Genomic DNA, 26,441 nt, shown 5'->3' with positions numbered 1-26,441 from the left:
ACTTTGATGAGGAAAAGAAGTAAGAACGCTCGGGGGACGATCTTTCCCTCTAAAAACTTTCTATTTTTACTTTACTGGAAATTAAGGAGCTTTTACTGCATAACTCAGAGTTGTTGAAGCATGTCATTTTATTGTGAAGGACGGACATTAACTGAAAACATTAATAGATAATTTATATTTGTATTTGAACAGATATTTTGATAGAACGTTAGCCAACACAGTGATGCTAACCTATACATTAGATTTCATATTTCAGTTCATAATTATTGATTGTTGTATTGCTTATTTCACTTAAATAAAGATTTAAGAATTAAGTTTCAGTTTGTATGCAACATAAAGTGTTAACATGTTATGGCATGAATCATGCAGACTTCACCGTTTTGTTCATGTAACTGAAAAAGTTTGAGGAAATGTTAGTAGTTTAAGTGGGAGAGCTAAACCACGCAGCATCTTATAAAGTAAACAAACATTGGTCATTAAGCCTGTAACAATTATTAAATAATTGTCCAACCGCAATTTTTTTTTTACATATCGTGGTTATTTTGTTATTTTATTAAAGCATTAGAGCATTTTTTTTATGAGATTGGTTACACTATTGTTTGGATCCATCAAGGGTTTTGCAATACTGGCGTAGCATCAGCTAGTAACGTTAGCTAGCCTATGATGCTATGGATTCCTACCATAGGACGCCACCACCAAATTATAATTATATGAGTGATTATTGGTCGGACTGTTTAGCTAAAGCTATGCTAGCGGCAGCTGTCACTTGTTGCCATAGCGACTCCAAACATCCTGGGCTTGAGAAATTAAACACGCTCTGTTTTTTGTTTATGATTAGCTAATGCTTAGTTTTTAATTGACGGGAATAAATGTTCTATTTTCAATTTTTTGTTCATTTAAGCAAAAAAGACAATGTTTTATGATAATAAAGAGGCGTGGTTTACTTCGTAGGCTGTGAACCTGCGTATCTGGCTTACATAACAGTGATATATCACAAAAGATGTATCCTGGGATTCATTTAAACTTAATTTGTTTGAAAAAGTAAAATAAATTAAAAAAAAATATTTCACTAAAAAGAGACAATTATATTGTTAATCGCAATTATTTCTAAAGCAATTAATTGTCCAGCAAAATTTGGAATTGTTAAAGGCCTGTTTCTAGACGAAATCTAGACGTACCCTAGCAGCAGCAAATGTAATTTGCAGCCAGGGTCATCTAGCAACTCTCCGTTGGCTTGGGAGCTGGAAAAACCAAACTCTAGTCAGGCCAATCACAACATGTAGAGAGTTGTTTGGCAGGCTTAACATAATGATGACGGTTCCACATGAATTCCCTGCTGCTGGACTACTTTGGAGTCGGCTTTGGGCGCGACTCTGGAAGACTTGGAGTTAAGCTTTACTTTGAGAAAAGAACAAAGAATGGCACTGAAGTCACTCTTAAAAAAGGAAGATATGTTCGGAGTTTAAAGTTCAATCTATCAACTAGCTCTGCTACCTTCTTCGTTGCTCTGCTTGGTTGTAGCTCTATCCTATTACGTGCAGAGAGAATTTGAAAGACAACCGTTTATCCCGCCCCTCGGATTGAGTCCTGCCAATGGTGAGATCCCAGACCAACATCTGGATGTGGGGCTAGGCCTATAGAACTCAACAGTCCAGGCCACAGCGGGACTCAGCGATTGTATATGCTCATATAGACGCCACAAATCATGGGACACTACCCTTGTTTTGAGATAAATGTCTTTTATTTGCGATGTCTTGGATAAGTACTTCATTACCCATAATCGTGAACAATCCCACAATCCCACAGTGATGCCTCTGATTGGTGGAACTCATGCTGGTGAGGAGGGGGGGTGTCAGTACCCAATCTGTGCTGCCTGCACGATCCGTCACGAGGATTTACGACATTGCACGAATCACGATCTGTTCCATGCTTCTGCCGTTAGCCTCCAACCGCAAGCTAACATTAGCTAACAGCTAATTCAGCTAACCGCTAGCTGACAGCTTGATTCAGTCTAAAATAACATTAACTCAAACTAAACACTGGGTAAAGCAGGCTACAGCTGACGTAACAACTGTTATATATGTTAACGGTTATTTTCGGGTTTTATTTTGAGGTTTAAAGTTATTACATGCTGTCTCAGCTAGCGGTTAGCCGAATTAGCTGTTAGCTAAACTAACGTAGCTTCCTTTATTCAGTGGTGCACGGTGGTTTATGGGATGAGTAGTTCCTTCGCTCTAAAATGACGATATGTATAAGTCTTGTACCTTTCACTTTTTTGAGATTCTGTTCGTTTATTTACTCGAAATGATACGTTGTACGCTTATGAGTCACGTACCATCTGGTTAGCCTAAGGCATGGTCTAAAACTCTTTATATACGGATTTTTCCAGATGTCAATGGGAGAAATGAATGGGAAATTAACTTCCGGAACCCAAGGTCTCTCAGAGGAGGGGCGGGACTGTTGAGCTCTATTGGTCATACACAAAAAATTCAAAGCTCAATAAATGGTGTGAGTTCATTTTTTGTCCAGAGCTTTAAGAACTTGTTCTAAAGGCTCAGCCTGGTCTAGCATACTGCAGAAAACATCAATTTAACTGTTTCAAGCTGCACACTATGATGACCGCAGTATACTGCATTTATCTCTAGTATGAAGTAGGCGATTTTGGAAACTGACAATAACTTCTTTGGGGTTCGTTTATTTTGGTAATATTGACTTGTTCGACAGAAGGCCAAAAAACAAAATAATTAAAACCACAAAATCCTCCAAAACATACAGCAGTGGGCTGAGGAAAATGACATAGAAAACAAAACAATACAAATATACCTTCACAGTAGATTTTAACTTCGAAAAAACACTCCACATTACAAAGCCTCCAAAAACGGGCTCCACCAGGGAGCGCATAACTTCAGACACTTGTCACTCTGTTGTCTAAATACAATAAAAATACATAAACAGTTGTTGTATTTTACCAATAACCACATAACACGTAGCGTTGGTGAGGCTTTATGAATGCTAACCATACCTTGCTAACACATGGAAACAATGGCGTCGGCCGCTACACACGAATCCCTCGACGTCCATCCAAAGTCAGTGTCATCTACAACAACATATCATCCAGTTACGAGATGGAAACAGATATAACTTTTATATATAACCAACCTTTTGTACATACATGTTTTAACCATTGACTGGTTTTAACCAGTTATTGCAATATTTACCTATTTGTTTGACACGATACTGCGGCATATCAATATTCTCCACATAGACAGTATATAAGAAGCTTGCGATTCTCCACTATGCTGCTTCTCTGTTCCGCCGCCCAAAAGAAAAAGAGAGCGACCAAGAGGCACCGCGCAACTACCTGGCGCGTGACACTGCCACCTAGTGGCTGAAATAACGATCTGGAAAAAGGCAACACAGCATTCCTGGATGGGAGAAAAACGTGCTCTGGTTTACTGGCATCATCCATGCAGAGACCCGGTAAATTAGCCTCGGGAAGGAACTTGTTTTGGTGGAACATGTGTACATTCAAAAGTTGTTTTAGTCGTGCAACAGAAAACTCAGATTGGACAGATAGTCTAGCTAGCTGTCTGGATTTACCCTGCAGAGATCTGAGGAGCAGTTAACCATAGTCCTCGCCATAGAACGCCAACACAAAGAAAGAGGAAGGGGACGGACATCCGGCCAAAAAGAGGGACATCCAGCGGGACTTGCACACTTTTTTCATGTTTAGAACATTTGAATTACAAGAACACAAAATACATGCTGTAGGTAACCAGAAATAAATGTGATGGGGGTGTTGCATCAAATTCACCACCCGACTACAAACAGAATAAGACGGTGATAATAAAAAATCTGATGCATATCCTTTAATTGCATTGCATTTTAATTTCCCATGCTGAAAATACATACATACATACATAAATACATGTAACACAAAATAAATAATATATGGCTGTACTTAATATTTTTAGATAACAAAAATGTCAATACATCTTTTCATCCATGTATTTCAAAAGTAGCCCATGCCAGCAGATGGAATATATTTGTGTCTTGTCCATCTTTATTTTGTTATGTTAATTACCTACTCAAGAAACAGAGAGGGGGGATTTAAAACTTGCCACATAACTCATTTTATATAATATGATAGTATTATGAGAAGTGACACAGTAAATAAACACTGACCCTTGACCCCTGGGTGCTCTCACTGTCCTGTAGGCCTGTGATTCAACAATAGAGGGCACCGCTGTGTGAAGTTTGAATGTAAAGATCAGAGGTTACAATCCCTGCATACAACATGAACCCACTATGGCTCTGAATGGAGAAAAAAAATCATATGAGTATCTATTATTATACCTGGCAGTGCTCCATCACTGAAGTGTCATGGGACACATTGTTTTCTGGGTAGTGTCTGAGTGGTTCCTCCATACTTGAAATAATTATGTATTTTTGCCATAACTTAACAAATGAAAGATTTAAATGACAGATATAAAGTTTCCTATTCAGAAATGGCTCGTCTGTTAACTAAACCTGGTTTTTCCAAATTCTTTCAGAGCAGCCTGCTAATAGACTCATTACTTCCATAATGATTGTAACTATTATTAAAGTTCTTCAATAAGTCAGAGAACTGCTGGTTTCCCCTAAATACTATCTAAATATCTAAATTAGGGATGTCCCGATCAGCTTTTTTAGCCCCTGATCTGATTTTTTAAATATTAAATATCTGCCGATACACACTGTTTTTTTTCTCTAGATCCCAGATCAGTTAAAAAATGACCATATCGGCTCTGATCCGATACTTTCCACCGATTGGAACATACCTAATCTAAATTGTATTAGCATTTGTATGAGGTTTAGACTGGATGGATTTCATTATAACAAACAACATTTTAAATACACTTGTTTAAAAAGGAAAGTTTATTCACAGAGCACCTCTCTGATCCTCTTAAAGGGTTTTACACGTCGATAAAAACAGAGAAACAAACTTTACTGCACAACTGAAAACACATAAGTGACCGGCCCGCCCAACGTCTAAAGGAGGAAGGTTAAAACGAGCGACAACAGCAAGCCATGGCACTCTAGTCCAAACCCTTATAGTGTGGTGTCAAACATAATGAATGGAACCTTCAGCCTCTGAAATGCTATTCTCAACAACAATTCAACATATATATTCACAATCTATCAGTGGTGAGAGTCAAGAAGGAAACAGCAGCATAAAACCTTGCCTTTACTCTTTGAGCAGACTCAGTAGTTGACTGGGTCAGTAAACTGGGCATGAAACGGTGCATACAGTATGTGCCTCCCATGGTGACTCCTCTCTGCATATTGAAAGTCATGTGGGATTTGTTGGGAGGGAACCTAGAACCATCATTGTTTTTTGTCATGTCATTTTATGGTTATATTTCATGTAGCTGGATATATATTTTTAACAGCACAATGTGCTGAATCCTTTTCTTCTATGGTAAGGTGCCTCAAAGGCAAGGGAGGTGTACTGAATTTTTGCACTTTTCATAAAACGATTGGTTGGTCAGACCCCCCTTCCCCCCATTTAGAGCCAATCATAAGCTAAAGATGGCTATTTATACATTCTGTCTGTACCATGACTGAAAACACATTTAATACATGCACTTAACAGAAGGTAACTACATAAATTCAGTTCAATTAAAAAATTCTAATTCAGATATATTGTATATATTTGTAATAGTACATTTTCATCTACTATTTATTCATGGAAGCATACTCCATTTTATTTTTATTTAACTCTTGCCATACTTGCATTTATTTTTCAACTTATTTTCACTTACTATCTTTATTGTATGCACCATTCTTGTATAGTGAGAACCTACTGTACTTGGCAATAAACCGGATTCAGATTCTGATAAAAACATGGTTTGCAGTTTCCTTCTTTGCTTGACCTCTCATGGATTGTGATGTAGTTACTGTAATCTACTCAGGATGAGAGAAATTTATGAATAACTGATAGTGAAAGAGTCTTATTTTGAAAATATACTAAGCTAGAAAGAACAAGAACATAATAGGGACTTGATGTGCTGTCAAGATATATAAAAATATAAAATGTAAAAATAAAATGTATCCTAGAACGTGATTTATTATAGAGTGAAAGCTATTTCCTTCCTGATTGCCCAATGGAAATTAGCAGCATTTTTGTGTTATTAAATAATCAGTATTGCAGTCATAATTCAATACTACGTATCTACATTGTAAAAGTCTTTTTTTCAGAGAGGATGATAAATGGTAAAATGCAGGGTGTTTGAAAACATAATGTCATGTGATGTGGTAATAGATCGTTTTAAAGATGTCAGATGGCTTCTAAAATATTCCCTCATAAAGGCCATTATCTTCTCACAGGGTTGTCGATCCTGAAGCCCCCCCCAGTGAAGTGAGGTTTGCTGCTCAGCTGGGGCAGGGGTTCCAGATGGTCCACCTTGGTCTTGGTCCTCTGCTCACTGGTGAGACACAAAACTACAGCATCAATAAATGGTTCCCTTTCCCTGCGTAAAATAAATTATGATTCCTTTTTACAAATTAATATGTCATTTCATTTAATTTCAAACCTTTATTTAAAACTTGGGGCCCATTGAGAGAGACCCTTATTTTCATTGGGGCTGAGTGCACAGCATGCATTTCAGCAAATTACATTATAAAAATAATTACAACAACATTTAAATTACAACAGATAAAACGTTTAAACAATCAGATAAGACAGACACAAGAAGATACATAGAAGTCATTTATCTAAGCTTTAAATTAACTGATAGACGGGGGAGAGACCAATGTTAAGGTGCTTTGTGCCACATTCCAGGAATGTGGAGCAACAAATGAAAAAGCAGTCTTGCCAAGCTCAGTCTGTCTGTGAGAGACCTCAAGTAAAAGCCATTCATTGGACCGAGTTAACAAGCTGGAAATGTAATGGGGTAATTTACTCTGTAATAATAGTCTGTGTTAAAATAAAGACTTTTCTTGCTTTTGTATGTTCTGTTACTTGTTCTGCCTTTATGTAAAGCATCCTGGAGTCACTTAAAAAAGCACTATAAAAATCCAAGCTATTATTATTATTATTAATGTTAAGATGTAAAGCAGAGAAAAGATCAACCTCACCTGTGAAGCTTTTTCTCGCTGAGGTACTTCTTCTTAATGTTTGCGAGCTCATTAGCTAATCGTTGGTTCTCACTTTTGTACTCATTCATCTTTGAGTCGAGCATTCTCAGCTCTGCTATCAACACCTGTGGAATCAGAGAAAAATAACATGATTTAGTCACAGAACGCAGAGATGCAAACAGGTACCATGTTTGACCTGAAATCAGACGCTGCATCTGTTATGATAATGTGTGTGTTATTTATAAAATACAAGTTTTTAGATACACATGGACTGTTACATAGTGAGTTGACTTGTCACTGAATGAACTGTCTGACACAGTATCAACTGACAGGTCTTTATATCAAAGTGTACACAGATCTGATGAAGTTTGGCACATACTTTATTTAGGCAACTTCTTCATAATTAAAACCATTCCACTCTCCAACATTTCGTGAAAAGCCTTCATCAAATCAATACATATTGAGGCTTACATTCTGACAAAGGCCTTTGTTGAACAAACAATATATATTGTACAGTCACGTTTTTAAAGGACAGGCTTGTGAGGGACAGAGAAAGAGATAGTTGACTTAGAAAAAACAGATTCTGATGGGGTCAAATAGTAAAAATAAGCAAAAATGATGAGTGGGATACAACAACAACAAAAAACAACCTTGAGCTTTTTGGTTCTCTCTCTGATGGTCCACTGGCACTGCTGGAGCTGCTCAGCTGCCTCTGGACCGGGCTGCCGGGCCAGAATGTGCTTCAGCTCTACATACAGCTTCTCCTTTTCCTTGATGGGGAAGCAAAGACAGTGAGTGAGTGAGTGAGTGAGTGATTCTTGACAGAATTAACTTGGGTGATACATTTGTATTATTGTTAACTAATCCCATGTAAAGATCAACATCAACAATGCATTTATCCTCTCCAATTATGGTGTGTGTATCCAAAACCTGATATATCTTATTTATATGTGCCATAGAGCTCCATTGTTGTCCAAAAACTGTCAAACACATGAATGAGCCACACTAGCTGTGTTTCCATTTACTGTAATTATCAAGCCAATTTAAAGCAAAGCTTTGAAATGTCGCAAAAAAGAAATACAAATTAGGCGTGTCTATCAACTGGTTTTGGAGCGAATAAACTCGGTTACAGCTGAGTTTGGTCAGAAGTTGGTGCTATTGGCTACACATGGCTGTAATGCTCCAGTAAACAGATGAAGTAGAGGTTGCTAACCGGAAACAAAAAAAGTTGCCTTGGTCATCTAACCCTGGCATCTACAAGAGAAAAACAGAGAGAGGACTTTTAATTGTTCTTTCATGTTAGCTAGTATGAGGAGACAAAGACACCTTATGGGAATATACTGGAATACGCCGACAGCAGGAAACCGCTGATCAGTCCTGTGAGTTAAATGTTCGCTACGTCAGAATTTATTCGGCAAAGGCTTTTCGAATCCCATTTAACGCATCAACTCTTTCTCGACAAAGGAAAAAAACACCTCAAGCAAGCATAAAAATGGTTTTGCGCAGTTGCGGAAGTTTTATCGAATTTTGCCTTTTCCATCCAGCTTTTCTAATGCGATACGATTTACCTATACATTACCATGAACACACACCGTTTATTTTGACTCAATCCCACACACACCATCCTGTTGCCCCAAATACTCTTTAGATCACCAAATGTGTATTAATCCGCCACTGAAAATAGTCTCCAACAAATGCACTTTCCTCCTGTTTTCCAGTTTGTTTGCTGAAAACTACAGTGGCCAGTTGTTTTAGGATATTACTGAGCTATAATACATATTCGTGATCCGAATACTTTCACATACTAATGTTTAGTTGGTTTGGAATATTAATTGAGGAGAGAGTTTTGACCTGTAATAGGAGTTCATGCTCCTCAAGCTCTTGGGTCTTGGCAATCAGTCGTTTTTGTAAGGACTGAATCTTCTGGATGAGTTCGTATTTGCCCGGGTCACTGCCCTGCAGGGGAGAGTCATTTACAAAATGTTAATGGACAGATCTTTTCCTCTTTGAAAAAATGCTTTAAGGGTGTGAGTGGCCCCATAAACTAGGAATAAAAACGTTCATGTCACTGTGAGGCAGAGAGAAATAGATACAGTTTAGGGTAGTGATGGCTTCAAGCTAATCCACACAGACACTATTAAAAGAGTGCTTCACCTCCAGTCGCCTCCATCTGTGAATATTTATGGGCTTCAGCTGCTCCTCGAGGACGCTGTTCCTCGTCCTCTCCCTGAGCAGCTCCCTCTGCAGGTGAAACAGCTCTCGCCTGCGACACGACAACTCAATGTTATTTCGCACAGTTCTCACATACATTATGTGAACAATTAATACAGTAAATTTGCCCCATAGTTCACCGGAAGGTCATTTTAATTAGATGTAGAAAAACAGAGACATAAGGAAATATAAGCAATAACAGCTTCCCATCCTTTGCCTGGTTAGGTAACAATCATAATGCAAAATGATAAGCTTTATTGGAAAATAAATAATAAAATTAAAGAAATTAAGCGATGAAGTGACATGTTGAGTGGTATTAAATAAAGGTATTGAAAGGTACTGAAAAGCTTTACTTTGAAAATGGTGCAGTTTTAATAGAAAAGTTTCCTATGATATTGGAAGCTAAAAGGAAGTCATTCCTACCTCTGACTCTGGATCTCTCTCCAACTTGCCCTATCTTTCTTTGAATGGTATGCTTCTACTCTAACCACTGCTCTTTGTGGGTCACCTCATTCTTTCTCCATCCTGTCCTCCTCTACTCCAAATTCTTCTCTTAGAGCACTTCAACGCTGACTGTCTTTGTTTATAGTCCTCCACTTCATTTTCTCTTTATCCTGCTCAGGCCCTCCTCTCTCTCTTTCTCTTTTACCTCAGGTCCTCTGTGTTGGGCACAGTTTTGTCCAGGATGCTCTTCTTGCGCTGGAGCCTCTTGATCTCCAGCTTGAGCAGGCGGATGTCATCCATTCGCTGGTTGTAGTGGAAGTCCCCCTTGCTCAGGATTGATTGCTGGATCCTGATCTTCTCATACAGCAGCGCACGCTCATCATTGCGGTGCAGCAGCTGTTTGCCCAGGTTGTCTCGCTCTCTGATCACCTAGGGAGAAGTTTTGCCAACAAATAATCAGATACAAGTCTCCAGTGGAGTAACACGTTACAAAAGTAACGCAATTACAGTAATGTATTCCTTTTTGCTGTAAGGCAGTAATATAACGCATTACTAATAACATTTTGGTAATATTATCCCCGTTACAATCTCAGTAACGCGAGTTACAACGCATTTTAACCCGACATTTAGTGGTGTTTTGTTTTTTTAAGAATTCACCAACACCACCAAACATTTTGGCACAGAAAAAAAGTCTGAGTGTTATTTCCTGTTGCTGGATTCAATGGTTGAGATGACTGCAGAGACGGATACATTTGCGAGATGGATATTATTTTCAGGAGCTTTTTACGCTGTGTTGAAGCAAGTTGTCCCGTCTCTGTTCCCGTGATCAAAGCCAGAACAAAGAGAGAGTATGGACAACATGTGTATCCCGACAGGTAACGGTACATGACAGCAGTGTGTCGGAGCTCCTGACAGATATAAACATGTCGGGAATTAATGTTTAGGCTTGTTACACGTAATACCATTACATTTTGTCAGCGGTAGAAAGTAACTATACCTATATACATATACCATATGTGTACTATATTTTAATTGAGTATTTTCATTTTCTCCTACTTTTTACTTCTACTCCAACACAATTCAGAGTCAAGTAGGCCTATTGTACGTTTTACTTCACTTTTTTATTTTATAGCTTAAGTTACTTTGCAGAGTCAGATTGATAATACAACATAATATGAATAAATTATAAAGTATTAAAGTGGATAAAGATGAGACTTTATTGATACCGTGGTGAAATTCACAAGCTACTTGCCAAGTCATTCTTCCGCTGTTATTTTGGTGAAAGTAAGTAATGCAAAAGTAGTGTAAAGCATTACAATTCAACGACAGTTATATTGTAATATAACTAATTACTCTCAAATGGCAGTAACTAGTAATCTATAATGTATTACATTTTGGAAGTAACTTGCTCAACACTGCAAGTCTCTGTTTGTCATTCTCCTTCTCTAGTTCTTCTTGTCTATCTCCTTCTCTTTCTTTACCTGTTCAAGTTGTTTCTTCTGTTGGACCTGCTCAGCGTCAGCGTCGGCTATAATCTTCTGCAGTTTTTGCTGTTCTGCTTTCTGGCTGTCAACACTCTGCTTTGTTTCTTCAAGCTGGAGCTTCATCAACTGCAGCTCCCCCTGTAGGACACAGAGATGGATGCACACATGTATACAGATTAGGCATAAAAGGTTCTGGCAATGTACAGTGAAGATAGCCCTAAAAAGTGAAAAACACTCATGGTTAATGGCTATATTTAGCTTTGGAAGTTGGTCAATAGTTCCCACTGCTACTTGACAATGCAACTTTCAATAAATAAAATATACTTAATTCATATATAATTAATACAAGGGGGCAAATTTACATTAACATGTATTCAATTGGCCAAGGTTTTTGTCCAAGCGCAATTTAAATGTTGATGAGGTACTCAAAACCACACCCCACTATGAAGCAATGAGGCAGGCTGCATTACCTTGAGAGCCTCGTTATCCTTCTCCAAACGCTTGTGTTCCTGCTGATCCTTGGCGATGGCAAGCTCCTTTCCAGTGATCTCATCTCTCAGTCGGGTGACCTGTTTGTTCATGGTCTTCATCTTCCTCTTCATCTCTGCAATCTCTTCCTGAGGCAGAGAGGCAGACCATGGAAGGAAGGAAAGGAAGAATGGAAGGTAGAAAAAAAGCTAATTATATGGAACAATATATTATATACTGTACATATAGAATAAAAAAATGCAACCAGTAGTTGAAAAGTTAATAGAAGTTGTGAAAAAGCTGCCTAGCCTGTCAGCCATAGGAGTCGCTAGAGCCGTTTTACTAGGGCACATGTCAGAAATGGCTTTCCCTCTTGGAGATATTTTCCTTGCATCATATAGTGCATTTCATATATGTTTGTTATTACATTTTGGCTTCATTATTATTATTGCAGAATAAGCCCAGTTATTTCAATTTCAGCAGCAGAATAGAAATGGCAGTACTAGTGGGCCAAGCAAGGGCAGTATGTATAGCACAGATATATAGCAGACTTTTCTTGGGGGGCCCCAGTAGAGCTTTATGTCTAGCAACGCCCTGTCAGCCCAGGTTTACCACTGGAAAAATGTGGGCATATTTAGCCTCAGCCATCTTTTCACACTGGGAAATACAGAATATAAACTAGCTGATTGACTCCTTAACAGGATAATTAACTAACAAATTAAAGATGGCAAACAGACTGCACTTCTGCAGTAAATGGGCTACACATTTTTCTACCTTAACGGGGTAATGCTTTACAATTGGCCTTCATTCACAATCACACTGATGGTCACTGAGCTCACATGCAAGGCTTTGCCTGCCCATTGGGAGTCAGGAGGAGCCAGGGATCGAACCACTAACCCTGTGATTAGTGGATGACCTGCTCTACCTCCTGCGAACAGCTGTGCACTGGTACCTGAGCCTCGATGAGGTTTTTGCTGTAGAGATTCCTTTCAGAAACAACAGACTCCAGCAGGTTTTCTTGCTGTTTGAGCTGGCACTCTGCCTCAGTGACCTTCTTCCTCCAATCAAAAATCTCCGTCTCTCGCACTTCAACATCATTCACTTTCTGTTGCACCTGTGGAACAGAGCAAAGTTGTTTTTTGGTTTCTGTTAATGGATATTGTTCATACTGTTAATGTTTCTACTAAGTTATATATTTCTTTAATTATTTTTCCACTATTATTTAGCACTTTGGGACTTTATTCTGATTCATTCTCTATTTTCCTATGGTTTTAAGTATGATGACACTTTGTTCTATATATTTCCTGTTTGTATCACTTCTGGTTAGTCACCCTGAAGAAGGCCTGTGTGCTGCAACGCATTGGTGCGTATTTTTTTTACCTTTTGCTATGCATTAGCCGCATCAATTAAAGCTTTTTAATATTTTCTTCAAGAATGCCTTGCTGTTCCCTTCAGACACGCTAAGGTTGATGGCAGCTTTCCCAACCTTGTGATAAGAAATAGCTTTGTGTAATATTAAAAAATAATCCAAATGATGAAATGCAATAAGCTAGCTTTTCTGCATAACTTGCCTTCTGCATGAGGTTGCTGGTCTCGTTGATGTAGCGGTCCCGTTCTTTCTCCAGCTGTTGGATGATCTTGCGCTGCTTCTGGGCCTCATGGCGGTAGCCACTGATCTCGTGTTCCAAGGTCTTCTTGTCCTGCTCCAGGAGCTTCACAATGTTCTGCTGTTTCTCCGTTGACAGTGCAGCTTTGATCATGTTCTATTGAATGAGATCATACACACAAATGTATAAGCACGAGTAAACGATGAGGAATACTGTAGATAACAGGAGAACTGTGTGGTGTTGATGGCGCAGTGGATATAACACATGCCTTTGGTGTGTGAGATCTGGGTTCAATTCCCACTGTGATAGATCAACTGATGTGTCCCTGAGCAAGACACTTAACCTTAGTTGCTCAAGAGGCATGCAACCTCTGCAATTGTAAGTCGCTTTGGATAAAAGTGTCAGCTAAATTACATGTAATGAGAAATACTCTGTGTGTCACTGTCCATGAACATTTTAATGACTATTGTGCATCACACAACGTCTTCTGTTAACAAGAACCTGAGGTACACTACAACGCATACCTTATTTAAGATGTCTCTCTCTCTGATAAGCTCTTCTATGGCTTTCCTGTCAGTTTCAACTTGCTTTTGGGAAGATTCAAGATCTGTGGAGGGAGAAAGATGAGGACAGTTTGTATTGATGGCCAAAGCGAATAGTGTTGGATATTTTCATATTAACTGGTTCAGGGGTCTTCAATGTTTGTAGAACAAGATCCCCTCAGCTGAAAAAGAGACGGAGCAGAGACCCCTTAGGCTACTATATACAGTATAATGTATAAAATTGAGCTGCATAATAAACTGGGCCTACATATAGGGCAGCCTAAATCCTTCAGATATACCTTTTTATAGTAAAAACAATACTAAGCTATTAAAATAATAATTTATTGACATATTCATATATTTCATATGTTAAAGGTGGAACAGTGAATCCTTAAGCTTATATATATATATATTTTTTTTGTTAAACTATCAAACAATAATTTGGTGCCCCCCCCTGCAGCAACTCTGAGGACCCCCTAGGGGTCCCAGACCCCCTGTTGAAGATCTCTGAACTAGTTATCTTTCATGAGCGTGCCACTATGTCATTTTTAAGTAATTTAGCAGGTCTTAAGGCTTTAGTGAAGTCTGCTAAGAAAAAGATCTATCTCAATGAAAATGCTCACAGTGCAGAATATAACAAAATGAAGTACATACAAGAATTGTAAAAGAGAAACAAAAAAATGCCAAGAAATATCAGAGACTTATCAGACTAGGCTGCAGGTGTGAGACTCTATAAATACAAGAAAATCTACATCACTGTGTCAGTGCATACAGAAACAAATATATGGGCTGTGATTAGAAATGGTCATTGCTTGTTTTCCTCTTAATTACCACATACAGCTGTTGACCACCCTGCCAGTCCCTGACTCTATCCATCACCCCTGAGATCTTTGTTAATGTAATGTATGTATGCATTTTAAGCCCTTCCATCTCAACTTCCACTCTGATTATAGCATTTAGAGAACTACAGTAGATGTTAGTGTTAAGAAACAGGATCAGCAGCTGCTATTTCAGCTCCATTTGGACAGTTTTCAAGAGATAGGCTCTCATACTTCCTCCAGACAAATTCAAGTTATAACACTGATACTATAAAAATACTACTAAAAAGTTAGTTCTATTGATATATTGTTTACCTTTGTTGTTGTCTCTTTCCACTCATCTAGTTGTTCTTCTTCCAAGGCCTCCGGATGTACAGGACATGCACACATGCATATATACTTGTGTCTATGTGTTTTGGGAATCATTTGTAATATATTGTTTTGTATTGTATTGTAAATGCAGGGCTTTTTTTGAGCATTTGCACATGCATGCATATCTGAATGCATCGGTGGATGCATATGTGGGTTACTTACCACAGTGACTTATATGGATTTGGATTGTGTTTGCGTGTGGACAAATCTGTATTTATATAGGGAAGATAGGGAAGACATATTTTCATGTGCTCATCTTGTACTCTTGTAGGATGAACGTTTAGGTTTCATTATCTCATGTCAGACTTCAGAACTTATTTAAGCCTGAGACTGATGAGCTCACAGCGACCAAGACAGGGCAGCACTGAGGGATAGAAAGACTGGGCAACATACTGTAGAGAGGATGATGGTTCATGGAACTCTCCAAGTCTATGTGCGTGTCTCTGATAAAGCATGGCAAGCTCCCGTACCTTTCTCCAGACCGGCGATCTGAGCTTTCAGTGTCTCCCTCTGCACATCCACATCAGCTTTCTGATCCTCCATCTGGTGGAACTTCTTCTGGATGGCTTCTCTCATCTTTGTCTGTTTGGCAATCTCCTGACGCATTTGATTCACCTCCTCTTCTCTCATCTGACAGGCAGGAAAGGCGGAGTTGTGTGAAGTATTCACCGAAGTAGCAAGGAGTAAACAGGAGAGTGGAGAGGGCTATAAGTCAAATGTGGTCTGTCTCTCTGACCACAGCCCTCACATAACTATTTCAAAGTACTTAAGACAAAAAGAATAACCCTTTTTCTCTTATTTCTGTCTGCTACAGTTCAAAACACAGTACACCTGTTTCTGACTGGCTCATTACATGATGTACTGACGGAGAAGTGCCCCCTTGTGGTTCAATAGGACAGAACCATATCATCTATTATCAATGTGAGTCCCATGACTTCCATTTAGAGTTGATAAATAAGAGAAGAAAATGGAATGTTAACCAAGTAATGCCTGCACAGCTTTAGCTCTTCTCTCTTCTGCATGTTAAATAATATCACTTTCAGGACTGGCCAACTTCAGCTATATACTGTATGTGGCCTATGAAAGATCAATGAGGAGTGAGTAAATGTAGGTTTTCACTAAAAAACAGTAAAAAGTGCAGTAATACTCAGAATGAGTGAAACCCAACAGCTTTTTCTCACTGTACTCCTTCAGTGTAACAATGTTGATGCAGGTTTTGTGGGAGGAGGTTTTTCAAAAGTAAAGTATTATAAAAATGGCTCAAAAGATAAAAAGAAATATTCCTGCAACCTTTTCTCCAAATAAGATACTTGCCATAGCAAGCTGCCTATTAAGGATGAGCTCTGAAAGAACAAACGTATGCTCTCATATCTCCATGTTGGGTGACTTCCAGTAGGGTTTTTACATTAAGAGTGTGAACTCATTATCAGTTATCAGTTATCTGTTACTTGGCCATTCTCTCTCTGTCCCATTCACATTCAAAGCCATGCATGCACAGACACTGCTAACATACACAACACAATATTAACGTGTGCTCAGTTCTGCCTTTCTGCTGCTCTCAGTATTCTGCTAAAACACAACGTTTTGCTTGTTGAATGAAAGGAAATCATTTCCGACATTCTTTCATGGAACAAATTGAACACTGAATTGAATATAAAAGGCAACAGTTAAAAAAATGACATGTTACATTTTAAAGTGCCGTTTTCTGCTGATATTTTCTTTCAACTAACACAAAGAGTGTCTTCCGCAATATGTTGCAGCCTTTCACGTTGTGTTTATCGCGCCAGGTGACATTGCGATGACGATAACAAAACGATACATTGTGCAGCCCTAGTGTGTGTGTGTGTGTGTGTGTGTGTGTGTGTGTCTGTCAGTGGACCAATGTGTACCTTGAGCTCATTTGTGTTCTGCTGATTTTCCAAAGAGAGATGTTCTTTGACTGATGAGAGCTGCTCACACTCCTGCAACAACTTGTTGTTCTTCACTTGCATCTGCTCCAGGTCCTTGGTGGATCGCTCATTCAAGATCTGTCACAGTCAGGGAAGGGATCCAGGTGTCAGATGTCATTATATTATATTATATATGTATGTACTGTATACATACTTCAATATAATTGTAAGGTACTTTTAGTATTTTTTTGAGTATTTTCATTTTCTCCTACTTGCCTATTGTACATTTTATCTCTCTGTGTTACAGCTTTAGTTACTTTGCATATTCACATTCATTGTACAAAATATTATGAATAAACTATGATGTATTAAAGTGGATAAAGATGAGGCTTTATTGATCCCGTGGTGTAATTCACAAGCTACCTGCCAAGTCATACTTCTGCTGTTATTTTGGTGAAAGTAACTCAAAAGTAACGCAAGAGTAGTGTAAAGCATCACAATTCAGAGACAGTTATATTGTAATATAACTAATTACTCTCAAATGACAGTAACTAGTAATCTATAATGTATTACATGTTGGAAGTAACTTGCCCAATACTGATAACTACACACTATGAAGCATTACAAACATTACAAACATTGTTCCTACATTATTACACATTGTTATGGTATTCATAAACACAGTTATACATGTTTTATTCTTGATTAATAAGCTCATCTATAATGTGTTTAATGATTGTATTTTCATACTTTTTGAATGATGGAGTCACCATTTCTAAATTAGGTTTAAATTACAAAACAGCTATTTACGGGTTGTCAATGGTTCACAAGATCATTAAAAAAGTGTGAGTAAGTGTGATTACATGATGTACATGAATGCATGCATTTACACATATAATGATTTAGACATGCACTAATGGTCAGTCCGTGTGTTAATATATGTTTTATAAACACTTATCAATACTGCAATTCATGATTAATTCAGGTAGTTAGAAAGCATTTACTCGTACCGTTGTGAGCTCATCTAAAGTGGGGACTATCTATGCCTCACAAAGCATTTATAAATAAGATTAAAGGGCACTTTCTAAAATCTTGTGAACCATTAACCACTCGTAAATAATGTGAATCCATTAATCATAAAGTATGGAAGTACATTAATTAAACACATTATAGTTAGAGGTTATTAATCAAGCATAAAACATGTAAAACTGTGTTGATGAATTACATACTAACGTTTTATAATGTGTGAACAATGCTTCATAAATGATGAATGAAGTATTTACTGATCCTTAACTAATGCGTCATAGTGTGTAGTTATTATAAAGAGTAAGGATCTATAATTTGAAAGACAATGATAAATATTATAGCGGTAGGTTTAAAGAATATGCGTGCCACCCCATTGCTGACCTTTATCTCTTTGAGCTGCTGCTCCAGTCTCTGCTGCTCCTCCTTGGCCCTCTGGGCCTGCACATTCACAGCTTTCATTTCCCCCATCCTGGCCTCCATGTCGACGTGCAACTGCTGCACCTCTTTATCCAGCTTTTCCTTCAACCTCATCTCACGTGAAATCTCATTCTGTTGGACCTGGAGCTCCTGCTGGAGCTGGATTTAGACACACAGAGCAGCAACAAGTTGGCATCAGAGCTAGATTGAACATTTGTGAGCATCCCCAATGGCTTCAGCAAAGCAATGTCTATTCCTCCTACATACGGTCATCTGCAGACATATTGATGTGGAAAAAGAATATTGTAAAACATAAGTAACGCTACTATAATATATATAACTATATAATATATATAGGCCTGTCACAATTATTACATAAGTCTTATCGTGTTTGTGTATTGTATGTTCATTTAAGAAAATGTTTTATGATAATAAAGAGGCGTGGTTTACTTCATAGGCTGTGTACCTGTGTTACTACAATATCTGGGTCACATAACAGAGATATAACCAACATATCTGTTCTGGGATTCATTCTAAACTTTAATTTGTTAGAAAAAGTAATACATAAATGAATAGTGTTTTAATTTGACTGAAACAGATCGCAATTATTTCGGAGACAATTGATTGTACAGCAAAATTTTGAATTGTTACAGTTCTAAATATACTGTAAACACAAATCCAATTTCCTTCTACAGTACATCTCTGTTTTGCTGCTGCTCAGGCAGTATTAGCAATCTTCCCATGAATAAAAGCCTCCTAACAAAATTTTAACCTCTACCACTGATGTGAAAATCTAACAAAATCAGTAGTACATTACAGGTCAAAGAATTTTCCACTTATTTACCTGAGAAATATTTTCTGAGGCACGATCTCGCTGGGCCTCTATCTCCTGCTGGGTGGCGATGGCTTTGTTGAGTTTCTCTCTCAGATGCTCCACGGTTGTCAGCAGATCATCCCGCTCTTTAGTCAACTCCTGATTCATTTTTAGTAGATCACTGAAAAGAAACAGATTACAGATGGTTCCATCCAGTTTTCCAACACAATAAATGACTGAGAGCACGGGTGATGGTGACAAATGGGTCACCTCTGCTCTTGGTCCGCAGAGAAGCCAGTTTGTTGTTCAGCCATTTTCATTAGGTTGGCAACTTCTTCTTTTAAAGTCCTGATGGCCTCTTTGTCCCTCTTCTCTTTATCATGTGCAGCATCAACCATTTTCCAAGCTTTGTCCAGCTCCTACAGTGTAGGCAAAGGAACATTTGAGCAAACTATTGTAGAGTTAATAGAATCTGAGGATACTGCATCAGTTTGGATTTCTGGTCATTTATTTCACAAAATATGTGTAACATAACCTCCATGTTTGAAATCATGTCAAAACCTTTATAAACAAACATATAAACCCCCCAGGTGTCAAACTCAAGGCCCATGGGCCAAATCTGGCCCCTCACAAATTTTGATCTGGCTGGCAAACCAAAAAGACGGGAAACTGTTATTCAAACTGGAATCACGCGACACTTTGACAGATTTGCTGACTTTGAGACTCAGAAATTTCCCCAGAAGCAAAGAGTTTTCATATTCAGGCTGTGAAACAGGTTGCTGTGAGGCGGCTGTGTGGTAGCCTACTTTAAAAAAAATCTTTGATCTGCTTGATTTGCTAAATTCTATGATGGCTAAGGAACTTTTTTGCTGACTTTTTTAAGGGCTTTATGTCGACCAAACTGTAAGTGAGAAGACTATATGACGCATGCAATAATACAGTCAAAGATATTTGAGTTTTTTTGGTTAAATAAAAGCAATAAACTACATGTCTGGCCCTTGATTCTCATTTTCCAGTGTGGCCCTTAGTGAAACTGAGTTTGACGCCCCTGCTGTAGCCCTTCATGTTCTGGCAGTATACCCTCTTTAGTGAAGTTATGGTTGTCTCATCATCCTGGGACAGTTTCAGGGCAGCTGCCACTTTAGTTGAGGTGGACACAACTTCTGCATTCAGCTCCCTGCATTTGGACATGAGCCTCTTCTCATTCTCTCGGGACTTCTTCAGTGCATGGATGAGCTTCTCGTACTCCACCCGGACCTTGTCCATGCTCTTGTCCCCAGCCAGCTCATTGAGGACCATGTGGAACTCCTCCAAGGACTCAAACATGTCCTCTCCTACCGGCCTTGTCTCCTGGAAACACAGCAGAGCCACACAGACGCTATGTGAACATGTGTGAAGGTTGGGAGTCAGAATGAGCCTTTAAATGTATTTCAACAGGTAAGAAGTTCTGGGTGAGCTATGATCTATCAGATATAACCCTCATGCATTAAATCAAGTCATTATGAGGCAGAAACAACCTTCCAGGTAGAGACTGCAATCAATTTTAAGCAAGCGCAAAAGTGCATTTCATGGGTTGTAGGCCTATTGCTCATTTAAAAAGGTATTTCGACAGGTAAAAAGTTGTGGGTGCATAACCTGTCAGTTATAAATACAATCAAGTCATTTTGAGGCAGAAACAACCTTTCAGTTACAAGGGAAAGACTGCCATCACTTTTTGGCACAACACCTGTCTTCTGTCATTTGTGCTTTCTATCGAGAAGTGCTTCTGCACATGCGTAGGAGCATTGTTTATGCTACCCCTACCTCTAAATATATTATAATAGAGTATCAAAATATGCTCCCCACATTCTTACCGTACACTTTACCCGGTCTGTAATCAAAAACATAAATAAAGTACAGACGAAAATGCACAAAAACACATAATTCATTTTTAGACAAGGCAGTAAGTACCGTCAGAACACCGGCTCCTTTTTCTGTCCTAATGAAAAGGCCCTTTCCACAGATAAATAACAGGTAGCGTTAATGTTATGTGAAATATATTACTACACGAATTTACTTAACCTACTTAATGTTTAACCTAATGGGCCATTTTCAAGTTTGTACTTTGTATTTGAACATTTGACTTACAGTAGGTTTAGCTAAGTTAATACAGACAAGGTGGTGAAATTAACGTTAGCAAACATGCTAATAGTTCACTTTCCATGCGGTCTAATATACGTCATTAGCCAAATTTAACATTACATTTACTTTAATTGTGTTGACAATTCCTTGCGACACTTAGCTAACCATTTATGCTAAAACAAATACATGTTTAACGTTACGTTAATACTCAATGAGCATAGCTAAACGTTAAGTTAAGAAGAGCACTTACCTCCATTATATGAACGGAAAAGTCAGTATACAATTCGTGAATCCTTAGCTACAGTTAGAGTTGTACTGGTGTTAGTTAGCTACATCAATCGAGCTGTTGACGTCAGTTGCTAAGCAACCGCAGATCTCGCGAGAGTAGGAGCCACTGGTCTGCTGTGTTGAACTATATATATATATATATATATATATATATATATATATATATATATATATATATATATATATATATATATATATATATATATGCGCTACAATGTAGAGTAAGCTGTAACACTTAATGGACCCCCAGTCTCAAAAAGACCTTCTTCCAAGGATATTCCACAGAAAATGATGATTTCATTAATTCCTTTGGAACCAATTCAAATTCATTTGTTGATGTTGTTTTGTTGTTGTCTTTGTAATTTGTCTCATTGTAAATGAGGGCCGCCTCTAAATGATTTCTTGAGCATAAAAAAAAGGTTGAATGAATGTAGGATAAAGTGAACATTTACACAGGGGTTTTGATGTCAGTGTCCATGTGCAGGTATACCCACATATTGTAGAGAGTCTAAAAGAATAAATAATAATACATAAATAATAATAATAAAAGAAACGGGTGCCAAAACACCATGCTCAATACAAATATATTTAAGAGGTAACTGGGTCAGATCAGTTCAGCCCAAACAGATTAGAGGTGGGTCATTTACCAATATAGTCTCATGATAACTACATAGTGCTATGTGAGACTTTTCTATCACAATATCATATGGCTTAAATCACTGTGTTCATGGTCTTAAAGGATGTATAGGCATTTTAACTGCAGCCTATGTTTGTGTTGGCCTATGTATTTTGGCTTGCCATAGTAGGTAAAGCACAGTGTGATACATAACTATAACAATAGTTCCGCTCCATTGAAGTGTCCCAGTAAGTCATGCCTGTGAGCCAGAATATCATACCATGCCAAAAGGCCCCTGTGGATATTCCAGTATATTATTTTAGTGAAAGATGGGCATCATGGTATATTTTGCAGGGGGCCCACATGTATGCTCTTTTTGTATAGTAACTCTGACTGTAATGTACAAAAACATAGAGTATCCTACATAGTGTACAATTTACACTTCTGAATAATTCATATTTCAATGATGAAATGTATGCATTTCTTCTTTATAATAAGCAGCTAAACGTTTACCTTTGATACCAGTACAATACCACTCCACGTTAAAAACAACAGCCAGTGGCTCTGAGAGGCTGACGTTATGAACAGCTGTTCTGTGAGCTAAATGCTATTGTCAGCATGCTAACATGCTCACAGTGACAATGGCAACATGCTGATTGTTCACCAGGCACTAAACACAAAGTACAGCTGAGGCTCATGGGAATGTCTTGGGTTTTGCAGGTATTTGATGATGATGACCTGATGATGGCGCCAGAAGAAAAGTCAGAAATCCATGTAATCATAACAATACTAGGAGCTGACTTTTGTTCTCATTTCTCATTTTTCACTAATCAAATGTTGATGTTGATTGCTTTGAGGACCATACCAGTGGTTCTGAATGCTTTGTCACATTTACTCTAAATCACATTCATCACACAACTTTGCAGAACCTGATGTTGTGTTGTAGATGTGTATTCTTCCTATTTTGTATTTTACCTTCCAATTGATACATATCCATTGGTCTGTATAATCATTTATAGGTTGATGCTGATTAGTCCTAAGAGGAAATGCAGACTGCTAATTTATTTTTTTATTTTTAGAGAAATCAAATGAACGTAGATCAATAGCGGCCTGAAACAGTAGGGAAAATACTTAAAAAACACTGATATGGCCCTTTAACACAATGCAGAGAAAAGACCTCTACATCTATACAATGTGCATCAAATGATACCACTTTGCTCAATAACATGAAAAGTCATCTTAGAAAATTTAAACATTTTAATAAATAAAAACTGATGTAATATACACCATTATGAATATACAACTACAACAAGCATACCAAGACATTTGAAATACAAAAAACTGACAGTTTGCTTTAAAAGCTTCAATTTTAGGAAGAGTGGGAGTGAGCAGGAATTACAATAGCCATACATTCTTGTTAGTGTTTGTGCCAACACATATAAAAAGCATCATGAGTACTGACTTCTCAGAGATGGTGAACATAAAAAAAGTGAATAGTTACAGTACATATCTGGACAAAATATTTCCATGTAGAGACATTTTGAGGTACTGAGTTGTCTACGCCTGTAACTAACAGTGAACACACTCACACGTTTTTGTAGTTCTCCAGAGGGTCATGATAACAAAAACCCCATTAAAAAATGAATTCTGTAACTCAGTTCTACACGTCTCAGGAAGACCGAACAATTAATAGGAGACAACTTCAGTTTGTTCTTCTTCCACTTGTATTGCATTTTGTGATGAAACAAAAAGAAGAGATAATCAGTGTCATGTAACTTGTACATAAAGATACAGTTTTCATGTATAGAGGCTCCAAAGAGTGTTAACTAGTATTAAACAGCATCTTTATAAGACAATATTTCAATGCTTTCTCCAACAATACAGGTCCTGTATAAGCAACAACCTCCATCTAGTGGTGGCTTTTGGAGTAGCTCGGTTGCAGAACGAGTCCTAATGACTTGAAGGTAAGAGATGTTCCGATACCAATAACCGTGTCGGAAAAGCCTCCGATACCGCCTAAAATTATGGTAATTGCGATACCACGTAATTTAGCCACAAAGAAAATCTACTTTAAAGTAGTTTATTTATGTTCTTTTTCCGTTATGACTGACTGTGAAACTGGATAGTAAGAGAAAGTTCCGTGGCGTTCATTGTTTGTTTGTTCATGTTTCACAAAAAGTTTAACATGAGCCAGACCGTACAACAAAGATAGCAATCATATCACATCCATACAGGCATGGTAGTATACAGCTGTCAAAACATAATAAAATATATGAAACACTGGTATCGGATCTCGTCAGTTCAGGTATCGGAATCGGTATCTGGAAGCAAAAAGTGGTATCGGACCATCTCTACTAGAAGGTGAGTAAAAGTCAGAGTTTTCCCTCCTGTCATCATGTTGCTTAAACTGTACAATAAAAGGGCACCTGCAGGAGGAGTTAGTATGTTAACCTGACCTGATAGAAAGACTTGGGAGGGATCTGAATGTCTAAGATGAATACCGTATCAAAAGTCATGGTGAGCATATCTGTTCACTCAGCACCGAACACAATGTGTGGATACTATTTGCAACCACCAATACATGACATCGAAGCACTGTGAGACCAAAATGATGAAGAACAATTTTTCAAACTCAATCCCAAGATAAATCATGATGACACGTGTATTCAAATGAATGTCCTATTCAATTTCCTTGCTTTCAAATTTGCCACTCAAAATGTTAGTCCTATCTGATCTGTGTATTCCCTGAAACAACAGCAGTCAAAGAGAACCATCTACACACATGAACCGACCCAGATCAAATGTTGACCAACTGGCCAAACAGCATCCTACAGTACAGTACAGGATTGTGGAGCTACATTTTGTCTGAAGCAAGGAAATATCTAACTTAAAAATAAAGCACCACAGATGTGTTTAAATAGCACCAGTGTCAGAATGTATATGACGTTTTTTTTTTTTTTTTGGCAATGTACAGCACTGAATTGGATGTCACCAATGTCTTGGGTAACGTTTAGCAGCTGCTGCAATGCTCAAACTCCACTTCTGAGCAAAAGGCAACAGAACGTTCATATTACTTTGCACATGCTTCTGCCTATAACCTAAACAAACCAAAAAACCCATTTGGATCCCTTTATGTCAGTTCAAAGCATCATGAAGCACTGTGTCTGTTACATACATACTGTAAATATACGACGTGAAACATTTCTATCTGCACAGTTTGTGAATTATATGATTATACAGTTATATTTATGTGCTCTGCTGTGATACAGATTGCAAAGCAGCACCATAGTAAGGAAAAAAAGATTCTCACCATTCTTTCATGCCAAAAATATATTTTTGAAAAGATGAATGTGTGACTGCAGAAGCCAGCCTGGTAGAAAAAAAAAAAATCAAGAAGTAAATAAATAGCGAGGAGTTAACCACTGTCCCGGAAAGGACCAATGTTACGTGTGGTAAGATGATGGCCCACAGATAATTCAACAATTACATTTGCTATTCACACCAAATGGACATTGCTATAATAACTAGTTTGCTGTATCCTTCTGTGAGAGTCTCTGGGTAATGGACAGTGAGATATACAGTAGTGACAGCAATGTTGGTGCACCATTCTCTTTTGTTTTGTACACAACTTAAAAACCTCAGACATATTTCTCTACTGTGTGTACGATTCTGCATTGCTACAGTATAGAGCAACAAATGGATATAAAAATAATAGAATATAGACTTATACATTCTTGAAAACAAGTACTGTCCCCAAATATAGATACTCATATAACCATTTTGGTTCCATGACAATATATTTATATAGACTTTTTTTCTCTATATTTCTTGGCTCTATAATATTAAACTCTTTAACTAATTTCTAGCATTTAGAAGATTTCCATCACTCACATATAGACATTGGCCTGTTACATCATGTTATAATGTGTCACTGAAGCAGACCCTACACTACTTCGGTTCCCACTCACTCTTCTATATAGTTAATGTTCATCATATTTTCTTCTACAAAAAATATATATGACAAGGTAAGCTTATTTGAGATATTATTTACACAGTGTAACAAAACTTTGTTTTCTAAATCTCAAATCTGTAATGCCTTTTTGTACACACACGCTTGGACAAAAGTTGACACATTATATCTCAATACACGTTGCTGTATCGATACACTGGTGGTAAGTATCTGCAGTGTGTTGGACTTCTCTAAG

At 37.9% G+C, this 26,441-nt stretch overlaps 1 protein-coding gene across 1 annotated transcript; it reads right to left on the bottom strand.

The window, feature by feature from the left end:
* Positions 1 to 6,179: 6,179 nt before the first annotated feature.
* cfap58 (cilia and flagella associated protein 58) lies at positions 6,180 to 21,588 on the bottom strand. The gene is made up of 18 exons (XM_078265442.1): positions 21,583 to 21,588; positions 20,292 to 20,561; positions 19,482 to 19,630; positions 19,242 to 19,392; positions 18,362 to 18,556; positions 16,955 to 17,092; positions 15,536 to 15,695; positions 13,858 to 13,940; positions 13,298 to 13,489; positions 12,679 to 12,840; positions 11,729 to 11,875; positions 11,256 to 11,396; positions 9,980 to 10,203; positions 9,274 to 9,382; positions 8,971 to 9,075; positions 7,770 to 7,889; positions 7,120 to 7,244; positions 6,180 to 6,467 (listed from the first exon to the last, which is right to left on the bottom strand). The coding sequence occupies exons 1-18, from the start codon at positions 21,586 to 21,588 to the stop codon at positions 6,356 to 6,358; spliced, it is 2,589 nt and encodes an 862-aa protein (XP_078121568.1). The 3' UTR covers positions 6,180 to 6,355.
* Between the last annotated feature and the right edge of the window lie 4,853 nt (positions 21,589 to 26,441).

This window comes from Sander vitreus, chromosome 13, assembly GCF_031162955.1.
Source record: "Sander vitreus isolate 19-12246 chromosome 13, sanVit1, whole genome shotgun sequence".
In the NCBI taxonomy this organism is placed as follows: domain Eukaryota; kingdom Metazoa; phylum Chordata; class Actinopteri; order Perciformes; family Percidae; genus Sander; species Sander vitreus.
This window is presented reverse-complemented; position numbering and strand designations above follow the sequence as displayed.